This window comes from Lachancea lanzarotensis, scaffold LALA0S11 (assembly GCF_000938715.1).
Source record: "Lachancea lanzarotensis genome assembly LALA0, scaffold LALA0S11, whole genome shotgun sequence".
NCBI lineage: Eukaryota > Fungi > Ascomycota > Saccharomycetes > Saccharomycetales > Saccharomycetaceae > Lachancea > Lachancea lanzarotensis.
The window spans coordinates 244,479-266,357 of record NW_019212889.1 but is presented as its reverse complement, the minus strand read 5'-3'; the positions used below and the strand labels follow the sequence as shown (position 1 = coordinate 266,357).

At 42.1% G+C, this 21,879-nt stretch overlaps 10 protein-coding genes and 1 pseudogene across 11 annotated transcripts; 6 read left to right on the top strand and 5 right to left on the bottom strand.

Moving 5' to 3' along the window:
• Nucleotides 1-1,596, bottom strand: LALA0_S11e02894g (annotated as a pseudogene). Its single transcript has one exon. A coding segment is annotated over exon 1 (1,596 nt).
• Nucleotides 1,597-2,869: 1,273 nt separating this feature from the next.
• Nucleotides 2,870-3,196, top strand: SUI1 (LALA0S11e02872g1_1; the record flags this gene model as incomplete). Its single annotated transcript, XM_022775219.1, has 1 exon — nucleotides 2,870-3,196. One exon carries the CDS (start codon nucleotides 2,870-2,872, stop codon nucleotides 3,194-3,196), a length of 327 nt encoding a protein of 108 aa, XP_022630593.1.
• Nucleotides 3,197-3,653: 457 nt separating this feature from the next.
• Nucleotides 3,654-4,232, top strand: CWC25 (LALA0S11e02850g1_1; the record flags this gene model as incomplete). The annotated part of the gene is made up of 1 exon (XM_022775218.1): nucleotides 3,654-4,232. One exon carries the CDS (start codon nucleotides 3,654-3,656, stop codon nucleotides 4,230-4,232), a length of 579 nt encoding a protein of 192 aa, XP_022630592.1.
• Nucleotides 4,233-4,277: 45 nt separating this feature from the next.
• VPS75 (LALA0S11e02828g1_1) lies at nucleotides 4,278-5,164 on the bottom strand (the record flags this gene model as incomplete). Its single annotated transcript, XM_022775217.1, has 2 exons — nucleotides 4,278-5,082; nucleotides 5,148-5,164. The coding sequence occupies 2 exons, from the start codon at nucleotides 5,162-5,164 to the stop codon at nucleotides 4,278-4,280; spliced, it is 822 nt and encodes a 273-aa protein (XP_022630591.1).
• Nucleotides 5,165-5,525: 361 nt separating this feature from the next.
• CRS1 (LALA0S11e02806g1_1) lies at nucleotides 5,526-7,856 on the bottom strand (the record flags this gene model as incomplete). The annotated part of the gene is made up of 1 exon (XM_022775216.1): nucleotides 5,526-7,856. The coding sequence occupies one exon, from the start codon at nucleotides 7,854-7,856 to the stop codon at nucleotides 5,526-5,528; it is 2,331 nt and encodes a 776-aa protein (XP_022630590.1).
• Nucleotides 7,857-9,073: 1,217 nt separating this feature from the next.
• Nucleotides 9,074-10,894, top strand: LALA0_S11e02784g (LALA0S11e02784g1_1; the record flags this gene model as incomplete). Its single annotated transcript, XM_022775215.1, has 1 exon — nucleotides 9,074-10,894. The coding sequence occupies one exon, from the start codon at nucleotides 9,074-9,076 to the stop codon at nucleotides 10,892-10,894; it is 1,821 nt and encodes a 606-aa protein (XP_022630589.1).
• A 68-nt stretch (nucleotides 10,895-10,962) lies between these two features.
• JJJ3 (LALA0S11e02762g1_1) lies at nucleotides 10,963-11,454 on the bottom strand (the record flags this gene model as incomplete). Its single annotated transcript, XM_022775214.1, has 1 exon — nucleotides 10,963-11,454. One exon carries the CDS (start codon nucleotides 11,452-11,454, stop codon nucleotides 10,963-10,965), a length of 492 nt encoding a protein of 163 aa, XP_022630588.1.
• Nucleotides 11,455-11,901: 447 nt separating this feature from the next.
• Nucleotides 11,902-13,140, top strand: RPA49 (LALA0S11e02740g1_1; the record flags this gene model as incomplete). Its single annotated transcript, XM_022775213.1, has 1 exon — nucleotides 11,902-13,140. One exon carries the CDS (start codon nucleotides 11,902-11,904, stop codon nucleotides 13,138-13,140), a length of 1,239 nt encoding a protein of 412 aa, XP_022630587.1.
• A 143-nt stretch (nucleotides 13,141-13,283) lies between these two features.
• MPA43 (LALA0S11e02718g1_1) lies at nucleotides 13,284-14,876 on the top strand (the record flags this gene model as incomplete). The annotated part of the gene is made up of 1 exon (XM_022775212.1): nucleotides 13,284-14,876. The coding sequence occupies one exon, from the start codon at nucleotides 13,284-13,286 to the stop codon at nucleotides 14,874-14,876; it is 1,593 nt and encodes a 530-aa protein (XP_022630586.1).
• Nucleotides 14,877-14,900: 24 nt separating this feature from the next.
• RAD50 (LALA0S11e02696g1_1) lies at nucleotides 14,901-18,794 on the bottom strand (the record flags this gene model as incomplete). Its single annotated transcript, XM_022775211.1, has 1 exon — nucleotides 14,901-18,794. The coding sequence occupies one exon, from the start codon at nucleotides 18,792-18,794 to the stop codon at nucleotides 14,901-14,903; it is 3,894 nt and encodes a 1,297-aa protein (XP_022630585.1).
• Nucleotides 18,795-19,492: 698 nt separating this feature from the next.
• Nucleotides 19,493-21,247, top strand: NRD1 (LALA0S11e02674g1_1; the record flags this gene model as incomplete). The annotated part of the gene is made up of 1 exon (XM_022775209.1): nucleotides 19,493-21,247. The coding sequence occupies one exon, from the start codon at nucleotides 19,493-19,495 to the stop codon at nucleotides 21,245-21,247; it is 1,755 nt and encodes a 584-aa protein (XP_022630584.1).
• Nucleotides 21,248-21,879: the final 632 nt, after the last annotated feature.

Below are 21,879 nucleotides of genomic sequence, written 5' to 3'. Positions count from 1 at the left end.
ATCCCCCGCATCTGCACCTCTTAGCCCCGCTACTTCTTCTCTAGCACTGCTCTCTTTCTGTTGTGACAACTTCAATTTCTTTAACACTGCTAGATGCTCCTGTCTTAACTGAGAGTACAGACTAGCCAAATGTTCATACTTCTCTTTTCCTTTATCTAACGACCTCACCTGTTCTTCGTGATTTCGATACTGGTTATCAAAATTCAAGTTTAAATTTTCTAATTCTTTCTCCAACGCTGCAACCCTACCATCGTACTGTTGTAGCATCGCTTGATCACGATCGTGTTGCTCCCTTAACGCATTCAAATCATTATGAAACTGGGCATTTTGAGCAACTCTTTCATACTGCAATTGTTGCTCTTCTCTCATTCTTTGATCAAATATTGCCTGCTCTCTTTCTTGATATGCTAATTGCTGCTGCCTCTCGGCAACCAGTTGAGCCTCCTGTTGTTGTAAAAGATACTGTCTTTGTGTTTCCTGTTCAAACGCGCGTTTCCGTTCCTCCAGCTCGCTCTGCTGTTGCAGCTGCTGAGCGTTTATCATCTCTTCTTGACGCTTCAACTCTTCATTCTTCTGCCTTTCGAATTGAAGCTGGCCTTGAATTCCACTATTGTCAGCAATGAAGCTACCATACTGCCCAGTAATTTGTGGGGTACTAGCAAGTCCGACAGCTCCATTGTTAGAGAGTCCTACTTGACTTCCTTGTCTAGAAGTATTAACATCGACTCTAGAACCGCCCCGACTGCTCTCACTGCCAAGATTTGAAAGCCTCGTTGCTGGCCTACTCAATTTAATTTCCTCATCACCCGCTTCAATTGCAGGTGGAGAACTAGGAAGTTTAGGTATCCTAATCAATCCAGTGAGATATTTCATGGAAGAACAGTCAGCGTAAAACTCAAACAGTCTTGCGTGCTGCTCACAAAACCTAGTATACAGCGGCTCCAAAGCATCGCCCTCCCCAGTCTGGCTATGCATGGCTCTTATCATCGACATTACGAATTTGTAGATCCCATAAGATTCAGAGACCAACGGGACCAACGCTGATATTTTACACTCGTTCCTTCGGCCACTCGAAATACTGGCAAACACGATTCTACCAAATAGGTCTAAGCTATCTTGAAGGTCCATAAGGTCTAATATAGACTCGTAACCTTCGTCAGGATTTGAAGTAACAACCAATGACATATACTCTTCATACTCAAAGGTACCATTGAACCCTCTGTGAATACGATGAAAATTAAGCTTCTGTAACAAAAACTCAACATATTGAGCAATAAGTCGCCCGTATACATTCCCACCATGGTCATCATAAATACGGCCTAAACTTTCAATCCAGTCGCGATTTTTTATTCCCTCAACGATAGCTGAGGGATGCCCTTCCTGCAATATCTTATGAATTGTTATCAGACCTTTGAACAACGAAATTTCGTCTTGGGCCAGTGGTTGAACTTTAAATGCATTAAAGATCGCTCTCGATGATTTCTGATCCCAGGTATAAACTATACATGCACGAACGTGTTTTCGCTTAGGAGCAGTTTCCTCGTACGAACACGCCTTCCTCACAGCGCGTTCAACATCCAAATCAAGTCGAGACATGGCAATTGGCGTTGAACCGGTACAAGAATATGATGTGAGTAGCTTCGTAAATCTTAGGCCCCTATCAAAATTAAAACCATACAGATTCAGTTTCGTACTCCATGACATGTCAAACAGACTATAAAACGGACTACATGATCTTCGCTGAGTAGAGGGAAATCTAACTATATGTTCGCTCCTAATGGTCCAACGGTTTTACTATATGCAGCTAACACTATTTGAACGATTTTGTAAAACCCTGCAAAGATTAAATTTTTACCAAAATCCTGACGTTACCACTCTCACCAACTCCATTGAATCTACCATCTCCTGAAACTAACTGTACGGTCCTCATTCTTCAGAAATTACTACGAAAGAAACAACAGTTTAAAAGAACACTCCGCAAGCTTGTCATAAACGTACTTTTTTTTCAACTAACTCCTACATCAATCTTCTTTAATAATATTGTGTGAAATCTTGACTTTAAACATTGTAAAATTCTCAGAGCACAATAAGATCAATCACCTCTCCAACCACTGGATGTTCAAAAGACGACGTCTCATAGCTCAAAACCGGTAAATTACTCCTTATCTTACTACGAACTACGAAGAACTTTATCTAAAACAACAAAGACTCCATTACAAACCAAACCTCCCATAACTCACAATACTCCACAATACCAACATCTTATATCAAATCGACAAATCACACATGTCTGAATTCAATCAGTTCGGTACATCAAACCAAAACCTACACTTATTTCCAACAGTACATAACCAGGTTTCGGGAACTTCCGATGACTTCATTTATTAACTGTCACCTAAATGTCATTAAAATAATATACAGAGACAAATTCAAAACCCCACAAACAAAGCACCTAAGATTCACAACACTTACACAACATATACGCAACACCATCCACGACATTCACAACTAGTCAAAAACCATCGTTTGAACCACCAAAAACGAACGACAACATTTTCAAAATCCACAAACAATCATAGAATTATCATGACAAGAAACTAACCGAACAACCGATACTATATACATCACTCATTGCCAAAACATCAAACAACCGTACCTTACAACCGCAAACCGCTTCAACTTTCAAGATCACTATTCAAAACTCAAAACGTCTAAAGAACTTTAACCCCCCGTATCCAACGACACAAGCTAATAAGATCACCTATACATTAGAAAATTTTCATATATAACAAAAATACATTATGATCGGTATCCTTGACGTTCCAACAAGTAGGATCTAACAAACCAAAAACATCTTCTTTTTATATATATGTCTATTGAAAACCTCAAGTCTTTCGATCCTTTCGCAGACACAGGTGATAACGAAACTACTACGGCCAACTACATCCACATCCGTATTCAACAAAGAAACGGAAGAAAGACGTTGACCACAGTGCAAGGTGTTCCCGCAGAATATGATCTAAAAAGAATACTAAAGGTCCTCAAGAAGGATTTCGCCTGCAACGGCAACATCGTTAAAGATGAAGAAATGGGAGAGATCATCCAAATGCAAGGTGACCAGAGAGTCAAGGTTTGTGAGTTCATGGTCACCCAGTTGGGAATGAAGAAGAAAAACATCAAAATCCACGGTTTCTAAACCGTCGAATATGAAGCCAGCTGGGCTTCATCATTTTTTGGTTGTGCTGCGTTCACATTTATTTTCTCCTTCAAAACTATCCCGATTTTACAGCCAAATGAAAGACAGAGTGCCGCAGCTGGCATTCACCAAAGTGCTGTCCGTGCCAAAGGCTCTGCTCAACATCATTTTTCTATAACTACTAATTATCAAATAAGCTCATACTTGTAAAGTGTTCAAGCCGTTTCAATCCTGCCAGATGTTTCACATCCACATCATTGCTATTCTCTTTAGCGCTATGGTCGCTCCTAGAGCTATAATATAATGCTAACTTCAAGGCATTGTAAACGAAACAGCCATCTCATCGCATCGTCGACAACTGGGAAGAAACTTGGATCCCAAAAACTCACCAGGAAGACCCCCCCAATACGTTCTCCGAAGCCAGCGGACACACCTATTATACCTAGAACATCGAAAAATGGGTACGGGAGACCTAAACCTCCTGAAATCATGGAACCCACATCTATTAAAAAACAAGAAGAAGGTATGGGAAACCGAACAACAACTACTAGAAGAAAACAAGCGCCTCCGGGAAAGACAACAGGAGATAGAAAAAGAACGTCAAATCAATGAACTTTCCTCACTGACAAGAAATGGAGCAACAAATAAGGAACAGAAATCCGGTTTGGATTGGATGTACAACGACGAAGCAGCGACAAGAGAAACAAATCAAGACTTCCTACTGGGCAAAAAACGAATACAAGCATCATTACTAAACGCACAACAATCTCGAAGTCCTCAAGACTCGAAAAACACCTCACCATCGCAAAATGACATCAAACCTACAAGGAAGACAAATGTATCAAAAGGAAATGCAGATCTGTCCAGAGATGACCCATTTGGGGCTTTTCAAAAAGCTCAGCAATCGCGGACCGTAAAGAAACCAAACAAAATTCACAAACCTGCTCCTAATCCTTCCAAAAGACAAACAAACGACAAACGTCACGTTTCTCCCCGGAAGACCTTCCATAACGCACCCAAGGACTTGGATTATTAACTTCAGGCTTTGGTTAATTTCTATACAACGTATTCAACTGAATTTCTACAGTTTCCGTTTCTTGGAGCTAGTCCCAGTTTCATCGGAGCTTCCGTTCGAACCGCTCTCTTCTGAGTCCATTTCAATGGGACCATCACTGATATCCTCATCGTCAATATTTTCGTCTTCCAAGTCAACCTGCGCCTCAGTATAATACTTGGTACTATTTGGGAATATGTCGTCAGTCAAAAGGTTTGCAAATCCATCACCGTTAGAAAACTCTTTTCCAATCTTTAACCCTGTCCACATGAACCAGGAGAAAAATGATTTCATGCCAGTGCGATAGTCCTTTTTACCCTTTGCCGAAGTTTTATCACTGACTAGCGATGGATTTATACCGTCGTAACTCTTTGGCCACTTAATCGCGCAGGGTTTACTCGTAAGAAAACCCAGCTCCTGATCCCTCAAATCGTCTTCCTCAGTGCGTTTACCTCTGTATTTGAACATGGACGTGTCATGTTCAATTGTGAAGTATTTAGTAACCACTTGAGCTTCAAAATCTCCATCAATGCCTTCAAACTCAAAAGAAATAGCTACATCGCGGTAATCCTTATTCTTATTCTCCAGACACAGCCATTTAATGTCAATCGATTTGATGCAATCAACATACTTCAAGTCTGCTGCACGCACGTAGTTGGCAAAATCTGAATGTTGAGAGAGAACAACCTTCCAAAACCCATCAACCCCAGAAATTGCCCTTGAACGACGTTCATAAATGGGAGAAAGCTTGCTTAACCTTATAAGTTCAACTTCTTTTTCTACTTTCTCAATGTCATCCTCCACCCCACCGAGGGCGTCCAAAGATCTCGTTCTATCGAACCAATACCGTTAGTCAGCAAGAGGAAAACCATACAAGACTTAGATACATTAACATACAACCTATCCTCAACCATTGTCTTATCTTGTATATTGTTTAATGTACCACTTATTGAAAAGAGCTTGGTAAAATAATATACTTCTTCTTTAGAACCTTGGAGGAATAAAAAACGAAAAACAAGAAATCAGCATCAAAGCTCCAACGAGTAGGCATAGGTTCTCAAGTATTTTAAGCTACTTTGATGTGAGCAACGCTATCAGAATAAAGTTAATTGTGAACCAGGTGAACAGCTTCCAATCCTAGATTCGGTGCAAATTAGCAGAAAAAACCATCGAATTATCCGGCAAGCTGTGGAGTTACGACCACTCGAATTAGAAAGATACATAAACAAGATCAAGCTTTCTTAGTATGAACTCCTGAGGAAGAGCAGCGATTTATCAACCGAAATATTCATCATGAAGTTTTTTTTGCTGGTCGAACTGTTTCTTCAGTTTCTTCAACATAGATTTAGTCACATCAGAACCATCTTTGTTTTTCACAGGTAGGCCATCTTGATCCCACTCGGAATACAATTCAGCATCACGAAACATTTCTTGAGGCGCGACCTCTGCCTTCGCTCTTCTTTCGGCTTCTTTCAACTCTCTTGCTCTCGCTTGTTCAAGTTTTTTGGCTTCCTTCTGCCTCTGTCTTTCTTCCTTTTCTGCGAGAATTTTCTGAAGTTCTTCCTTCTCCTGCTGTGTTAGAAACTTTACCAAAGACGCTTGATCACTTCTATCATCGATCGAAACATTCAAATTTAGAATATCGTAATCGCGTACTCTGTCTGTTAGTTTAAGGAGATCAGCACTTGGCGCTGAATTGATAGCCAAAAGACGAACTTCGTCACGGAAACTTGACAAGCACTTAACGTAAGGCATTAGCACATCTTCACGGTTGAAGGATGAAGACTGGGATTTAATCCCATCATCTTCCCATCCAAATCCATCGCGCCTCGTAGAAAAGCCAAGAATCCCAAGAATCTTAGTGACGTAACGTACAACGCCAATCAGCGGCTCAATTCTTAGATCGCTACCGACATTCGCGATATAGAAATTAGATCTGGTAACCAGTTCACCAATGTTTCTTATAGCTACAGGAGTTGACAAATTGTCGCAGAACGCTCTGTGAATTTGATCTTGGTAACGTTCAAAATCTTCTAACAAATTTTTTTCCTTGGATCCTAGCTTCTTGGAGACATACTGTCCTGCTTCTTCTTTATGCTCTAGGTCTGCGTTGATAGCACGAACATTTCGGAAGAAATTGGTCAATGTTTGTTCAAAAGATTTCACCTCAGTAAGTAAGCTCTCTTTAAAATCCAGAGGATTATTCCATTGAGAAGAACAGAAAGTGAGTCTAAGTAAGCGGGGGGAGAATTTTTCCAGTGCTTCCCGAACAGTAATGAAATTTTTCAAGCTCTTCGACATCTTCTGTCCCTCGATATGTAAATGTCCAGTGTGCAAAAAATAATTCACCCACTGGTAATTATCAAAGCAAGCTTCAGATTGAGCGAGTTCATTATCGTGATGGGGGAAGGCCAAGTCGACACCACCAGTGTGAATATCGATATTAGAACCAAGAATATCACTGGCCATCACAGAACACTCAATGTGCCACCCGGGTCTACCTTTGCCCCACGGAGAATCCCATTCAGGCTCACCTGGCTTTGACGCCTTCCAAAGGGCAAAATCATTCGGAGACCGTTTGCCATTGGAACCTGAAAAGTCACTGAGGGAGCCTTCCGCGTCATTGATTAAAAGTAGCTGCCCTTTATTCCACGGCTGACACTTAGCGTACTCATGATTCTCACACTTATCAAATACTCCGGTATCGAAGTAAACCGACCCATCCTTAGCTGCATATGCGTAACCATTTTTTATAATCTTTAGCACAAACTCAACAATCTCGGGAACATATTCAGACACCCTAGTGGTCACAGATGGCCGTAATACGTTCAAAGACAACATATCGTTGTTGAACTGCCTTTCCCAATATGCAGGCAGCGCACGGAAAACTTCTGGGTCATTCACAGTACTTCCAGATTCTTGATCTAGAACTGGAATGAGGACATCTTTGATTTTTCCGTAAAAACGATTTGCGTCATCTCCTTCCTTGGAACTCAAGGCTTCCACAGCCAATTGGGCTGCTGATGAGTTCATACCAAACTTGGGATTGGCTTCCTTTTCTTTGGAAATATCAAGGGACCTGAACCAATTTTCAAACTGGTTTAATGACGTAACTTCGGAATTCAAATTATCCGAAATGAACTTAACAGCAGCTTTCAGACATTTTTCACGCACAGCAGAATCAGGAACAGGGTTTTCTGCTACGAATTTGTCAAACAGGTAGGACTGACGTGCACGAAGAATAATTTTATCGTCAATGTCTGTGACGTTTTGAACAAATTGAACGTTATAGCCGAAATAGTCTTGTAAAAGACGCCTGTTAATATCAATAGAAACGTAGTTTCTTGCATGGCCCATGTGTGTAGAATCGTAGACCGTAGGACCGCACGAGTACCATGATACAGTTTTCCCTCCAGATCTTGGAATAAACTCTTCTTTGTTTCTGGTCAAGCTGTTGTAAAGCTTCAAAACAGCCTCTACATCATTTTTCTGAGGTTTCAACCACGAAGGCTGTTTGACTTTGGTGCCCGTAGAAGTGGACATTCTGCTCAATTTTTGCTTCCCAAGGTTTTTCAATGTTTGTAAAAGACCGAAGTTTTTGACCATAAACCCGCGAAAGAAACCAGATTTTCCCCTTTTGAAGGTTAAAACGTGTCTATAACAGACAAGGGAGTAAACAAAGCCTTGAACGGAATTGGGAAAAGCTCTTTTCGAGAAGCTGGACTAGTTTTTTGAGTTTAACTAATGGAAAGCTGAAAATCCATAACTTCATTGCATTTCAACTACAATTGTACATCATCAGGTGATATAAATTGAAAAGAGCCATGGTTAAAAACACAGCACGTGACCATACCATTTTTGCAACGAAAAGTGTTTAAAGGAAGGCATTCGCTTTGATGATTGTAGAATCAAGTGACGCGATATCTAGGGGCCCAAGAAGTATCAGGCATCATTGCGCTTTTTCCATCGCTTCTGTTCATCTTTTCTTGTTTTCTCGTTATAGCGTTTGGCAAGTTTGTTATTGTAGTTTTGAATGTGAATTAGCAGCGTTTACGCAGTATTATCGAACATAAATTGCGGTTTCTCCGTTATAATGCGGTTTTAACAGTTTTGGAAAAGTTTTACCCGTGTGGAGTACTATAACCAATATCGAATACTTTGTTGACACCCAATGACACACACGATGTTGTGATGTCGGCTATTTGGCACTTGGCTAGGGATAAAAGTCTTTTTTCGTTCTGGCATTATTAGTTCTTTTCTATAGATCTGCTGGAACGGGATCTCTCTAGATATGTTGGATCTCTCTAGATATGTTGGATCTCGGAATCATTGCGTAACAAAGACCTGGTTTTATTTCAAAAAATTCTCCAAACTGTCCTCCACAATTTACCATTCTTCTTTAATATTGCTTTACAGTTAGCGGTTTTAACAACAACTACCTTGCCAGTATTGCAACTTACATCAGTAGAAGAGCTCCAAAACAGCCCAAAAAAGCCCCATTTTGACAGCGGAAAATCGCTTTTTCCGATACCAAAGAAAACTCCAACCACAAGGCGAGGAATTGAGTTTCTAAGGCCTATACTTGTGTTCTTTGAGGAGTTTAACCACTTCTTTATCGTTGTTGCACTATTATATACGTATATATTATTATATATATATTTTATAGCTGAAAGATTGTATATGCATTTACATGAAGATCGCCAAGAAATATCGACTTGGTAGGATAATCTTGACGAAAACAGAGTTAATCTCGAGGCATATATTTCCAAAACAAGGGTCATCCTGTCATTGTGTAATTTCGTCGAAACTTTCGAAGATCTCAAATGATACACACCGGATTGAACGGTCCCGGTGAGGTTACCTCTACGGAAAGTCAAGAAACATTGGAAAGCAACGAGTCAAATTTGGAACATCAAGCCGGGTCTGAGAAATATTGGGCTCATGGAATGCCCGTGACAGGTAGCTATCTCGATACCAATGGAGATGACTTTGACTCAGACCCCTCGTATGACGAAGAGGAAGAAGAAGAAGAAGAGGAGGATGATGAGGAAGAAACTGATCTGTCCAATAATAAACCTCCACCGGAAGATATCGACGGGTCTAATGTAAATAAACAAAACACATCCATTTTCACATTTAACCTTCCATTTGGCGGAAAGTCGCTGATCCCGGTAGCACCGTTTAGCAACTTACGCAAGACTTTGCTTCCTGCATCATCAGACGACAAAGCTCAATTGAAGCGTAGAAGGAAAATCAAGCAAAAACTAAAACGACAGGAAACGATTTCATCTATTGAAGAGATTGAGCTTTTCCAAAATCAAAAGGGCATTGATAATGTTCGTGCACGAGCAGTAAAAAGGGCTTTGACACCAGGTGCTTTACTTAGTACAATCAAATCGCTTTCTACCGACCAACAAGCTACCACGCATGATGGTTACCCCTTGGACAGAATGGAAACCATTTGGGATGAGCTAGAAGGGAACGTTGTCTTTTTAGGCGGATATAGAGGAAGCATCTTGCGGGATTCAAATACGAAACGCCGAATTTGGCTGCCAATACGTGCTGGCTTCAATATTCGCAAAGTGGATTTGTTGATTGGACCCGAACCTAACTCAGAACGTGAAGCTCAATCTAAGCTTTATCCTGACGGAATGCTAACTCATTTAGGGCCCGTCGACGTATGCAAGAAACTCATCAAAAGACTAAGAAGTAATCCTAATGTAGAAGTTGAGGATTTTGGCTACGACTGGAGACTCTCGCTTGACATACCAGCTAGCGATTTGACCAAAAGATTGACCGAAATATACGAAAATCAAAAAGTTAAAAAAGGGACCTTTCTCGTTGCACACTCCATGGGTGGATTAGTTGCCCACAAAGTACTTCAAGAGAACACTCATTTGATAAGAGGGATTATATACGTTGGGTCACCGAGCCAATGTCCCAACATCTTGGGTCCAATGAAATTTGGAGATGAGGTAATTTTCAACAAAAGCATCCTGAGCGCCGAATCCACCTTTTTCATGCGAAGCAGTTTCTATTTTTTGCCTTTTGACGGAAGATGTTTTGCAAACACAGATACATTAGAGCGTTACGATTTAGATTTTTTTGATCCCAAAGTATGGCGAGAATACGGCCTTTCACCGCTGGTGAGCAATGAGCGGCTCAAAGATGAAGAAGATAAAGTTGTCCAAATGAACTCGACCGAGAAAGACAAGTTCAGCTTAATCCCACATGTGGACATGATGAGGTCATTGAGCAGTAACGAAGAACCGGTCCGTTTTGTTACACCTTTTGAGAAATGCCAAGAGTATTTGGAAAGGACTTTGAAAGAAACTCGCGAATTTCTCGAGAGCCTTGAGTATGACCAAGGTAAAGAATATCCACCTCTAGCAATTGTTTATGGCAATCGCATACCAACAGTACGCGGGGCAAAGGTCAATAACAAGGCCCAGATAAAGAGTGGTCAATACGACGACTTCTATTACGGTCCCGGGGATGGCGTGGTACACCACAAATGGCTATTGCCGGAAACGCGTGGTTTTCCTGTAGTGGCCAAGATTGCTTCCGAGTGTGCCCATGTCAGTCTAATGACCGATTTTGAAGCAATGGCAAAGGCATTTATATCACTTGTAGACAGCGAGTAGGTAGAACGTTTTGTAATGGGGCGTTTAATGAGTGTGATTTTTTTTAAAAGACCAAACGGTGTCGCAATTTAGTCTTCAACGACATCATATGTGACCTGGAGCCATAGACTGCACGCACTGCACTGCACTACGATGAGGTATCCTCCATTTGGACTTTCTATTGCATTTTGTTCGAGCATGTCTTCTGTCAGCTCGAAACCTTTCTTAGCCTGACATCGCGGACAGTCCATGCTGAAATCTTCGCTATCGGTGGAATAATCAAAATCGTCCAGAGAGAAGGAATCGAGACCTTCTCCGGTGTTATGGAATCCATGTTTCTTATACGATTCAGCCAACAGCAAATCGTATCGCTTTCTTTTCTCCGGCTCAGAAAGTACTCGATATGCCTGTTTAATCTTTTCGATAGAAACACCATCGCCTATTTGCGGGCTCTGCTTACGATCTTGATTTTTATCTGGATGGGAGCTCAAAAGTTTCTCTCTATATGCCCTTTTAACCTCGGATATGTCGCATTTTGCTTCTAAACCGAGGATTTCGTAGTGTGAAGCCTGTAGAACCATTTTCTTTTACTAATTATGCCAAACTCAAAAGTTCTTCAAATTTCCATCTAAAAAAACTCCTATGGTCCTAATTTCTTGCCGCTCCAGAGAAGGCTCAAGGATGCACCAAATAATGCACCTGAGTCGATATTTTTCGAAGCTTTTCTACCCCAAGCGACTTTGAACAGCTTTATCTGTTCTAAAAGGCATCGCAGTTTAACCGCCTGGGAATTTTTCAGCTCATCGGATTAATTATTTGAAAATTTTCCGAAATTTAAAGATGCGATGCGATGAGCTAGAAAAGATCAACTCTTAAACTTGTCAAACGATAGAAACCAAAAGGCTTCTGCACTTACTACTACTCCTTATCCTCAAATAGACCTTGTCAGCAAATTGCATGGTTTTTTTTTGAAGTTTTTAGCGTGGTTTTTGTCTAGTTTTTGGTAACTTTTGAATTTACTATAGGACATGGCCCAAAAACGCGGATTTAGTTCGATTGAGGTTGAAAAACTGGAATCAGAGCCCTCTGTGGCCGTGGGGGCCTTCTTCAAGGGCATCCAAGTTCCTAAGAAGACAAAGTTTGAGCTTTTCCATTCAAAAAATGAGGCTGACAGTTTTCTTATTCATGGGGAAAACGAACGGGTGGAGTACGCTGGGAGTACCGACGTGAACTCCAACGAAAGTAGCCAGTATTTGGTGGGCATCTATGATCCTTCCACAAGAAGGATCCAACTGCATAAGGCCCCCGTTTTGACTGCCAAAGTGGCACCTAAAGCAACCAAAGATTTGTCGGGTCCCGATATCAAACAAACAGATCTGCGTGCCGGGGCTCTGAGGAATGCTTTGGGTGAAGCGTTCGGTACCAAGAAGGCGAAAAAAGCGATTGCAGACATCGAACGCAACAGAATCGACCCCGACAAGCTGGTAGATTCTGCGGTTGATATCGTGGACTCTGTTAAGACCGCATCGAAGGACTTGCCCTCGAGAGAAGAGCTCCAGCAAGTGTCTGAACAGGACAGAACCACACCAGAGGCAAACGTGGGTGCCACAGATGTGGAGCAAATCTATCCGATCCACAATATAATACCGAAAAAGGAGTGGCAGTACATTCGCGTCGGGGCTGTTCTGAAAGAAACGGACGAAGCCGCGAGACTCGAGCTCTTCCCTTACACCAAATCTCCTTATGTTGCTAAGAAGCTGGCGACACTAACACAGGCCCAACAGATGACTAAATTGCAGCTTTTGTATTATGTGTCCTTGCTCCTGGGAGTTTTTGAGAACAAGCGAGTTAGTGACAAAGTCAAGTTGTTAGAGAACTTGAATGCCCCTCCCGAAATGCTGGTTGACGGCATTTTGGAAAGATTCACAATAAACAGGGCCGGTCAATATGGGCGTTCCAGGGATCGCGGTTTCTTTATCGACCCACAAAGAGAAGATAAACTACTGTGCTTTATCCTAGCCATCATTTTGCATTTGGACAATTTCATTGTCGAGATTTCACCCCTCGCACAGGAGTTGGGACTCAAACCATCAAAGATCGTCAGTCTGTTCAAAAACCTTGGGGCTATTGTTAAAGGTGCGACCGTTTCCCAAGCAGAAGCATTTGGAATTCCAAAAAGTGCCGCCTCTACTTACAAGATAGCTACGATGAAGGTCCCTTTCAAACTCCCAGAAACTGGCAGAAGAGTCAGACGTGGTGGACGTTAAGACTTAAGTTGAAGACGCTCAGTTATGCTAGGATAGGTTTAGTTCCTCTATGCGCTTTTAAAAGTTGTACGTTTTAAATAAGATCTAGCAGGATTCTTGCGGACTAACTACTTGAATTCAAGTTCATTTGATAAAAAACAAGCATGCAGATAGGTCTAGGAATCGATTTGGGGTCAACCGAAGTTCGTATTGGAGCGTACAATTTCGCTACCAATGAATTGGTTGCGGTTGGCTCGAAACCAGTACCATATTACACCCACGGAAACAAAAAAGTTACTCAGAGTACAGACGAGATCATAGATGCCATTGTTGAATGTATCGAGATTCTTAACATTGATCTTTCGACGGTCAAATCGTGTGGAGTCGCGGCTACCTGCTCTCTGGCATTATTCGATGACGACATTACCCAAGGTTTAACACCTCATAGCCTCTATCAAATTGAATCAAAGCCAGTTCAAAACGTTGTGTTCTGGATGGACGGCTCTGCCACAAACGAGGCCCAGGAACTCAATGCACTGAACGGTGTCGAAAAACAGTACATGGGAGGTGGGTTCATCCCAGAGATGGGTGTTACAAAACTGATGGCCTTTTTGAAGACATTGCCATCTGACAGCTCTAAGACGTTCGAAGTTTTAGATCTCCATACCTTTATTGCCTATGAATTGGCTCAAAGGTATAGGTGGGATGCAACACCGCTACTCAATAGACCAAACAAAAATGGTATTGGCCATGATGGCGAAGTCAGAGGTTGGAATGGTCAGTTTTATAGGAACTCTGTCGAGTTGCCTAATAACGTTAGGATTGGACCCTCTAGAATCAATAAAATGTGGAGCCCCGTTAAAGTAGCAAGCTGTATCGATTGTTATGCAGGCTGGTTTGCTACGTGTTTGCCCAAACCCGACCAAACTTTGTTCATGGCAGCAGGTACATCCACCTGTTATCTCTACGCCAAACCTAACGCTAATAACTGTATACCAGGTATCTGGGGCCCATTTACAGATATTATAGATGGGCCTACTGGTGACGTCTGGTCGGTTTACGAAGCAGGTCAATCAACTACAGGAAAGCTCCTTGAACACCTTTTCAAGTCCCATCCAGCCGCACAACGGCATTTAGGCGATAGAAGATCGTTGTTTGAGGTGATCGAACGTTCTATTGAAGAAGCCGAGCGTCAAACAGGGGAGTCGATCCACTTCTTGACCAAACATAAGTTCACATATGGCGAATTGCAGGGAAACAGAACACCTTTTTGTGATCCAAATATGACAGGGATGTTCATCGGCGAAACTACAGATATTTCCCTACAAGATCTTATGTTAAAATACGTCGCAACTCTTGAATTTCTAGCTTTTCAAGCAAAGCAAATCAGAGACTGTTTTGGTTCGGACATACAAAGCATAATGGTATCGGGTAGTCAAGCCAAAAATACCAGGCTGCTTTCTCTCATTTCTTTGGTAAACGGTAATATTCCAGTAAAAAGGCCGACGACAAGCGCTGACTTGATGGGAGTGAGAGGCGCGTATCTTTTAGGCAAATCAAGATACGTCAATGAATGTTTGCAAAGCATTGTAGCGGAGAGCTTTGAAGACACACAAATCATGGATGTGGCAATACTTCCTTCCCTTAAAAACAACGATAGGGTTGTCAGGCTGCTAGCAGCAAAGTATGAAGTATATCTAGACATGGCCAAAGTTCAGCGGAAATATCGTTCAATTGTTGACGCCCAACTGAAATGAGGCGCAGACAGGCGAGGTGACATTTCAATTAATGACTCTATTGATGTCCACGCACTCAATTTGAGATTTTTGACGATCATCGCGCTTCACTTTGTAGAAATGGTCGGTGAAATCGGCGGCACCCATGTAACGCAGAAATTTCTCATCATGTGTGATCACAATGAGCTGGAAATTTTTCTGGTGCCGGCGGAATTCAATAATGTTATTCAAGGATTTAGCCAAGCTTTCGATGTTTTCTTCGTCCAGGTTTGTGGTAGGCTCATCGAGCGCGATAACACCGCAATTGACGCCAAAAGTCTCCGACAACGCCAACCTGATTATGATAGAAGCTAGAACCTTTTGGCCTGCCGAACACCTTCCTCGCATATCCAATTCAGCATCTTGTTTATACATGACGACCCTGTAGTTATAGGACTTGCCCCTCGTGGACGTCGTCACCTCATCTGACTTTATTTTTATCGTGTCGACATCCGTACCACTGTAGGTCCTCTTCCAAAGCTCATCAACGATCCTGTTGATGTCCTGCATCTTCAGGGAGTGATATTTCATGATCGCACTATCCAGGGCTTTAGAGTACATATCAATGTCATCAGTAACCAAAGACTTGGTCTGAAGTTTTACCCACTCTTTTTGATAAGTATTGTCAATGTCGTGATAGTCATTATCGAGCTGGGCCACCAATGACTGTATTTGATTCTGAAGCTGTCTTATTTCTCCCATTCTACCTGCATTATCTGCAGATAGCCTTTCAAACAGGCTTCTGAGTCGCGACGATTCGTGCTGATATTGATCGCGTTTCGCTTCAGCGTTTTGCACATCAAGATTAGAAAGTTCATGGTTGACAGTATCGAGGTTCGATCTAAGCTCTATCAAGTCGATATTCATTTTAATGTTTTTCTGTTCATTTGATGAATCATGTATCTTACGGCTTTCGGCCGTTATTTCACTATTAAGAGACTCGATAGCATCAGAAAGATTTTTAATGCTTTCGTTGGCGGCTTTGAGCTCTTCTTCTGAGCTGTCTAATTGTGAAGCATAAGTATGCTCGAACTCTTTGACTTCAGACGTCAATTTTACCACAAAATCATATTTGCTTCTCAAAAATGTTAATTTCCGTTTCAACTCCGATTCCTCCAGGGATGCCTCGTTCTCCTTTGATTCCATTTGAGCTCTCAAAGTAGTGAGTTTGACCAAAAAGTTTTCGATAGAAGACTTCACCGATTTCATCATACTTTCAACCTGTGTTACCGAACTCTCGTGTTCACGTATAGAGAAAGCTACACTTTCCCTGTCACTTAGCTGCCTTTCAAGATCGTTAATCTTGAACTTCTTTTCCTTTATGAGGTTGAGCAAATTGTTAAGTTCTCGTGTCTTCTGCTCTTTTCCCTCCTGCTGGTCCACGACATTCCTTCTATAATCTCTGAGTAAATCTTGTATCTGATTTTGCTTGTTTTGTAGGTCCTCGACAGTCGCCACATTGCTCCCCTCACCATTATGCAAGCGCAACTCGTTTGAAACGTCCTGAAGATCCCCATCGGCAAACTTAAGTTCTTTGCGCAATCTCAAGTAATTCTCCACTATAGGTCGTAAAGTTTCTACACGCTCCAATTCGAGATTGACTCCCTTGAGACTTTCGTCGCTTTCCGCCAAAGTTACTTCCTCATTTGTCATTACGGAAGTGAGCTCCTTCAGCTGTGACTCTAACGCAGTCTTGTTCTGAGAAGATGCTTTCATTAAAGAGAATTCCGCTTCAAGTTTTCTTAAGGAATCAAGATATTCTTTTTCCCCTGACATAACTGTTTTCAAAGTGTCTTCGTACTCAGTATTTGTTCTAGCTTGAAGTTCAGTCAACAGGGCGCTTTGTTCTTGTTTATTGTGGAATTCTCTCTGACATAAATAACAAGAGTTATTGTTTCTCGCAACTTCGAGCGCCTTTAGGTTAAATTCTAGCGTTGTTCTGTGCATTTTCAGATTCTCGACGGCAATTCGATAAGATTCTTCTGCTTCCCGTAGAAGTTCAGCGTAATCATCAACAACGCAACCTTCTGGAAGACTTCTTTTAATCTTCTCGTCCAGTGACTCAATCTTCTTTTCGGTTTCTCTCAGCTCTTGTTCGCAGGATCCACGGACGAATTTCTTCTGGGCCAGCACTTTAGCGACATCTTCATTTTCTTTTTTGACATTTGCTACTCGCTTTTGTAAATCGAGATACTTTCTCGCAAACGTAAGGTCAAGGTCTGAATCCACATCAAGCTTCCACCGCCGAGCTTCATGATTTTTTGAGAGCTCATAAATAATATGGTTGAGCTCACTTCTTTTTTGGGTAACATTCTTCTTCAATAAAGAATATCGAGCGTTTAACTCCGCTTGCTCATTCACTTTGAGAAGCTCTCGTTGATTCCTCGCAAGGTCGTCCTCCAAGATCAAAATTTTAGCCTGATTTTCTTTTATTTGAGACGTAAGTTTGTGTATTTCGTCCTCACCTCCTTTTTCTTTTAACCTGGTCTCATACAATGCAACGTTCTCGATCTCTTTATTTAATTCGCTTTCTAGAGACGACATATTGCCAAACTTGGATTTTAGAGACTCCAATGCAATCAAAACCTTATCTCTGTCATTTTGACAATATATTAAATGCTGTTCTTCCTTGGTTTGTGAATTTTCATATTCAGATATTTCTTTCCTGTAGATATTCTTCTCTGTTTCATTTTGAGCACAGATTAGTGATAGGTCCTTTTCCGTGCTTTCTAGAAGTGCGTTTAGCTCCACCGATGGATTTTCACCGGTGATGGTATGTTTATCGCGCAACTCCTGCGTCACACTTACCAACTGCTCTTTGAAATTCAGATAATTTGCTTTCCTAGCTTTCAAACCACCTTGTTTGGAAATCAGCGCGCTATGCAAATCACGAGCCTCATCTAATGAACGCCGATTTGTTTGAATCTCCATTTTCAAGCTTTCGACGTGTTGTCTTTTGTCCTCCAGTGCGGAAGAAAAATTTTCGATCAGTGTAGTGAGATCTGCCAATGACATATCTAGCGGCTCGCTGGTGCTTTCTAAGCGGGCAATCTGCTCTTGAACAGACCGTTTGTTGTGTCGCAAACCGTCCATTTTGCTCAAGACCTGCTGAAACTCCTGATTGGATTTGAAAAGCCTATCGGATTGCTCAGTGATTTGATCTAGATCCTGCTCCGCTTTGCTAGCCTGAGCTTGGTATTGCTCAATTTTTTGTTCCAAGGTTGAAATGTTAATCTTAGTGGATCGGCTTCGGTCACGATCCATCTTTAAATGCTCTACAGACTGCCGCAGCAGTTTTATGTCCACAGACATATCTTTTTTGATAGTTTTCAGGTTATCAAGCGCCTTGGTGAACTTCATAGCTTGAAAAATCTCGTCAAATCTTTTTTTCAGATTTGCAGGCTCGCTGAGAGGCCACAGACTGTCTTCCTGGTGGCAAAACACTACATAGTCGAGAATGGCAGACGGGACACCCATGTACAACGGAACTTGACTATCAAGTTCTGCAGCTCTGCTGCTCAACGTAGTGCGTTCTCCACGATTAAGAGCCACCAATTGGCCCTCGAGGGTCTTGAATGTGTTAGTGGTCTTTTTCACGAGCAGTTGGATGTTTCGTGTCACGATCATGTTAACGTGGTTCGCACTCGTGAAGGCCAGCTTCACCTGAGCACGAACGTCTTTTTCGCCCGTGATTTTGGGATCGTGGACGAAGGCTCCCCCCTTACTGTTCGGAGGAAGATCGCCAGTGGTAGCATATTTCAAACACTCAATAATTGTTGTTTTGCCCGATCCATTGGTTCCTACTATCAGCGTCAGAGGTTTTCCAAATTCAATCGTTTCTCGTTCGTTGGAATCGAATGAACGAATTCCTTGGATCGAGAGCTTGTAAATAGCTGACATTCACGTAAGTCTCGGTTGAATATCCCTCCAAAGAGCCTAATATCAAGACTCAATTGACGCTCAATGTAGTCAGAGATTGATTACATTTCAATATTTGACATGATGCGATGAGCTAGCTAGCTCATATTCCATTTCAAGATCCAATTTAAAACTCAAAACTTACCCGGCTCTTGAATTTAGTGTCATTTTTTGTGGCCGTCCCAAAAAAAAAAACTATATAAGGAAAGGAATTTCCAAAATATTCTCACTATTACGATACCTTTTTTTCTTGGTTAAGGGCTCAAAAACAAGGGAAAATAGATAGAAGTGAGCATTGTACTTAGCGCAGCAATTTAGCAAAATCTGTGAATAGTAAAAATTTCACGGTAAAAACGGCTACAACTTGAACTAGATTGGCACAATAAGAAGCCTTGTTGGAGTAATCGTCAAGCCCGCTATAATCTGAACCGTTCCGATAGATCATCTCCTTTATCTCTTTGAAATTCTCATTTCTTTATTTTCTGACTTTTTACTTTTCTTCATTTTTGGCTTTGGTCAGCTAAAGTAGTGGTAGCTTAAGGATAACACAGAATAAAAGGGAAAAATTAAGGTGTTCGCTCCAGAAGAAAAGGACTTGCTGTAAACTTCCAATTCAAACACTCATAATCGTGAAAGACTGAGAAAATCGCCCCCGCAACAGAAACAACAACTCAGAAACCATGCAGAACCATCAACTAGACGAGTTTGTAGCTACGTTGCAGTCTTTCAAAGACTTGAAATCTGGTATTTCAGGTTCCCGTATTAAGAAACTAACATCCTATGCTCTTGACCATGTGGACCAGGAGCCACAACTTATGCAATTGGTCATCGACTACTCGCGCGAAACGCTTGCAACCCACAAACTTGGCTCCTTGTACATTATAGATTCGATCGGTAGAGCATATCTCGAGCAGGCTCGCGCACAAGACGACTACATCAAGCCTAACGCCAAAGAAGGCTCTTGTGCCCACGGTGTGTATCTTCTTGGAGAAGCCATCCAGGAGCTTTTGGGCGACGCTATTGGCAACAGTAACGAGGATCATAAGGAAAAAATAAGGACACTTATCGACATTTGGGACCGCAGTGGTCTTTTCCAGAAGGGGTATTTGAACGCAGTAAGAGCAAAATGGTTTTCACCTCTTGGCAGCAATGCTGTTGTCGCCACTGATATCGTAATTGCGCAGCCAAATAATTCTTTTGTCTTGTCAAAGGACCCTGCCGAAAGATGTATTGACATTTTGAGCAACCTACAGCCTTTAGCCAATGTTCCTAGGGTCGCTGTTCCAGCAGAACTTCAATCTGAAGATTCAACATCACAGCAGGCGGCTCTGTTCCAATTCTTGGTCAATCTTCAGCAAATCGGAATTTCTGAACCGGCACAACCGTCACCAGCCGGTTTCGCGCTGCCGCCTCAACCAATCTCAAGACCAACTAACCAAATGAACAGAAATGATCAGCAGATTCCAAGCTTCAGAGAAGACAGACGTGATCGCTATAACAACTCTACAAGAAGAACCAGATCTCGTAGTCCTCCACGGAGAGAAAACTATCGGAGCTCCGAGGGTCCTAACGCGTCCAACAATCATCACCTGTACCCGGGCGAAGAAAACATACCCAGTAGTCACCACTTCAGACCCAAGCCTGTATCAGTAGACCACACTGTCCCACCGGACCACATTAAGGTTTTCAGTCGTACCTTGTTCGTAGGAGGGGTTCCCCCTTCTATGAAAGAATACGACATAGCCCATGTTTTGAAGCCGTATGGGGAAGTGCAGAGTGTTATCTTGAACAGCTCTCGAAAGCATGCATTTGTGAAGGTCTACTCCAGACAGGAAGCAGAAAACATTCTAAACAATTTCAATAAGGATGGATCGTCACCACTCAGGACCAGATGGGGTGTTGGTTTCGGACCGAGAGATTGTTGCGACTACCAGCACGGTTACAGTGTCATTCCGCTTCACAGACTAACCGACGCCGACAAAAAATGGACAACGCATGCGGAATGGGGTGGTACGGCTGGCCAGCCCTTACAACAAGGCTTAGCTTTTGAAGAGCCTGATATAGTCGTTGGAGAGGGGGTCTCGTCCAAAGCAATTTCTCAAAAAATGCCTACCGATAGTGGTAGAAACGGGCCCAAGTCTGGGAAACCGGTTGGTAGAGGTTCTGCTTACCGCAACTCTCCAAACCAGAACCAATTCTACGGCCAGATGGCCCCAGTGCCATTGCAGGCCCAAGTGCCTGTTCAGGCTCAATACCCACCTGCAGGTTATGGTGCGTCTCCACCAATGCAATCTTACGGCATGCCAGCGTCGATGCCCCCACAAGCACCTCCGGCAATGTATGGCGGCCAACAAGCTCCTCCAGCTCCACAATCCCAATTTGACCCCACAGCACAGCTAAACTCGCTGATGAGCATGTTGAACCAACAAAAATAAAATTGTGGGTTAACTGGCGGTAAATATTGAAGTGGTAGATATATAGTAATCGTGTATTGTATAATAAAGTGTAACTGACACAGGTGTAACCGGAAAGCGCGAGTGAGACGAAGCAGGAATACGAAAAATCTCAGTCAATGTATAGTGAGCAGGGTGTGTGTATGTGTATATGTATGTGTGTGTGTGTGTGTGTGTGTGTCCTTTCAAGCCATGTTGATGTTACTACAAACACCAGAAATCACTAAATAGGTTTAATGACGCTGTCATCGATGTCAGTAAAAGATACTATCATTATCAACGCGTAAGCTCAAATCGAAAAGTTTAGAAACTCAGAGTCAATGTGGCATTTTCGTTCGCTAGGAGCGCGACGGGATGGTCATAGTAAATTTTCAGACATTTAAATCTATCATGGATTACCATTTTTTTATCAAAAAGTGTGTGCTGCGGTTACGATGTCACATCAGAAAACATCAAAAATGAGCTGCCGGGAAATGAAACATAGCTTGGCAATAAACAACGCAAATGTAATACCTCATTAAAATGATTGCTGCTCCGGATAACTATACAAACACGCATGTTTCCTTCTTCAAAACCAAATCACGTGCTATAATTCTCACCGTACATTATTTTAC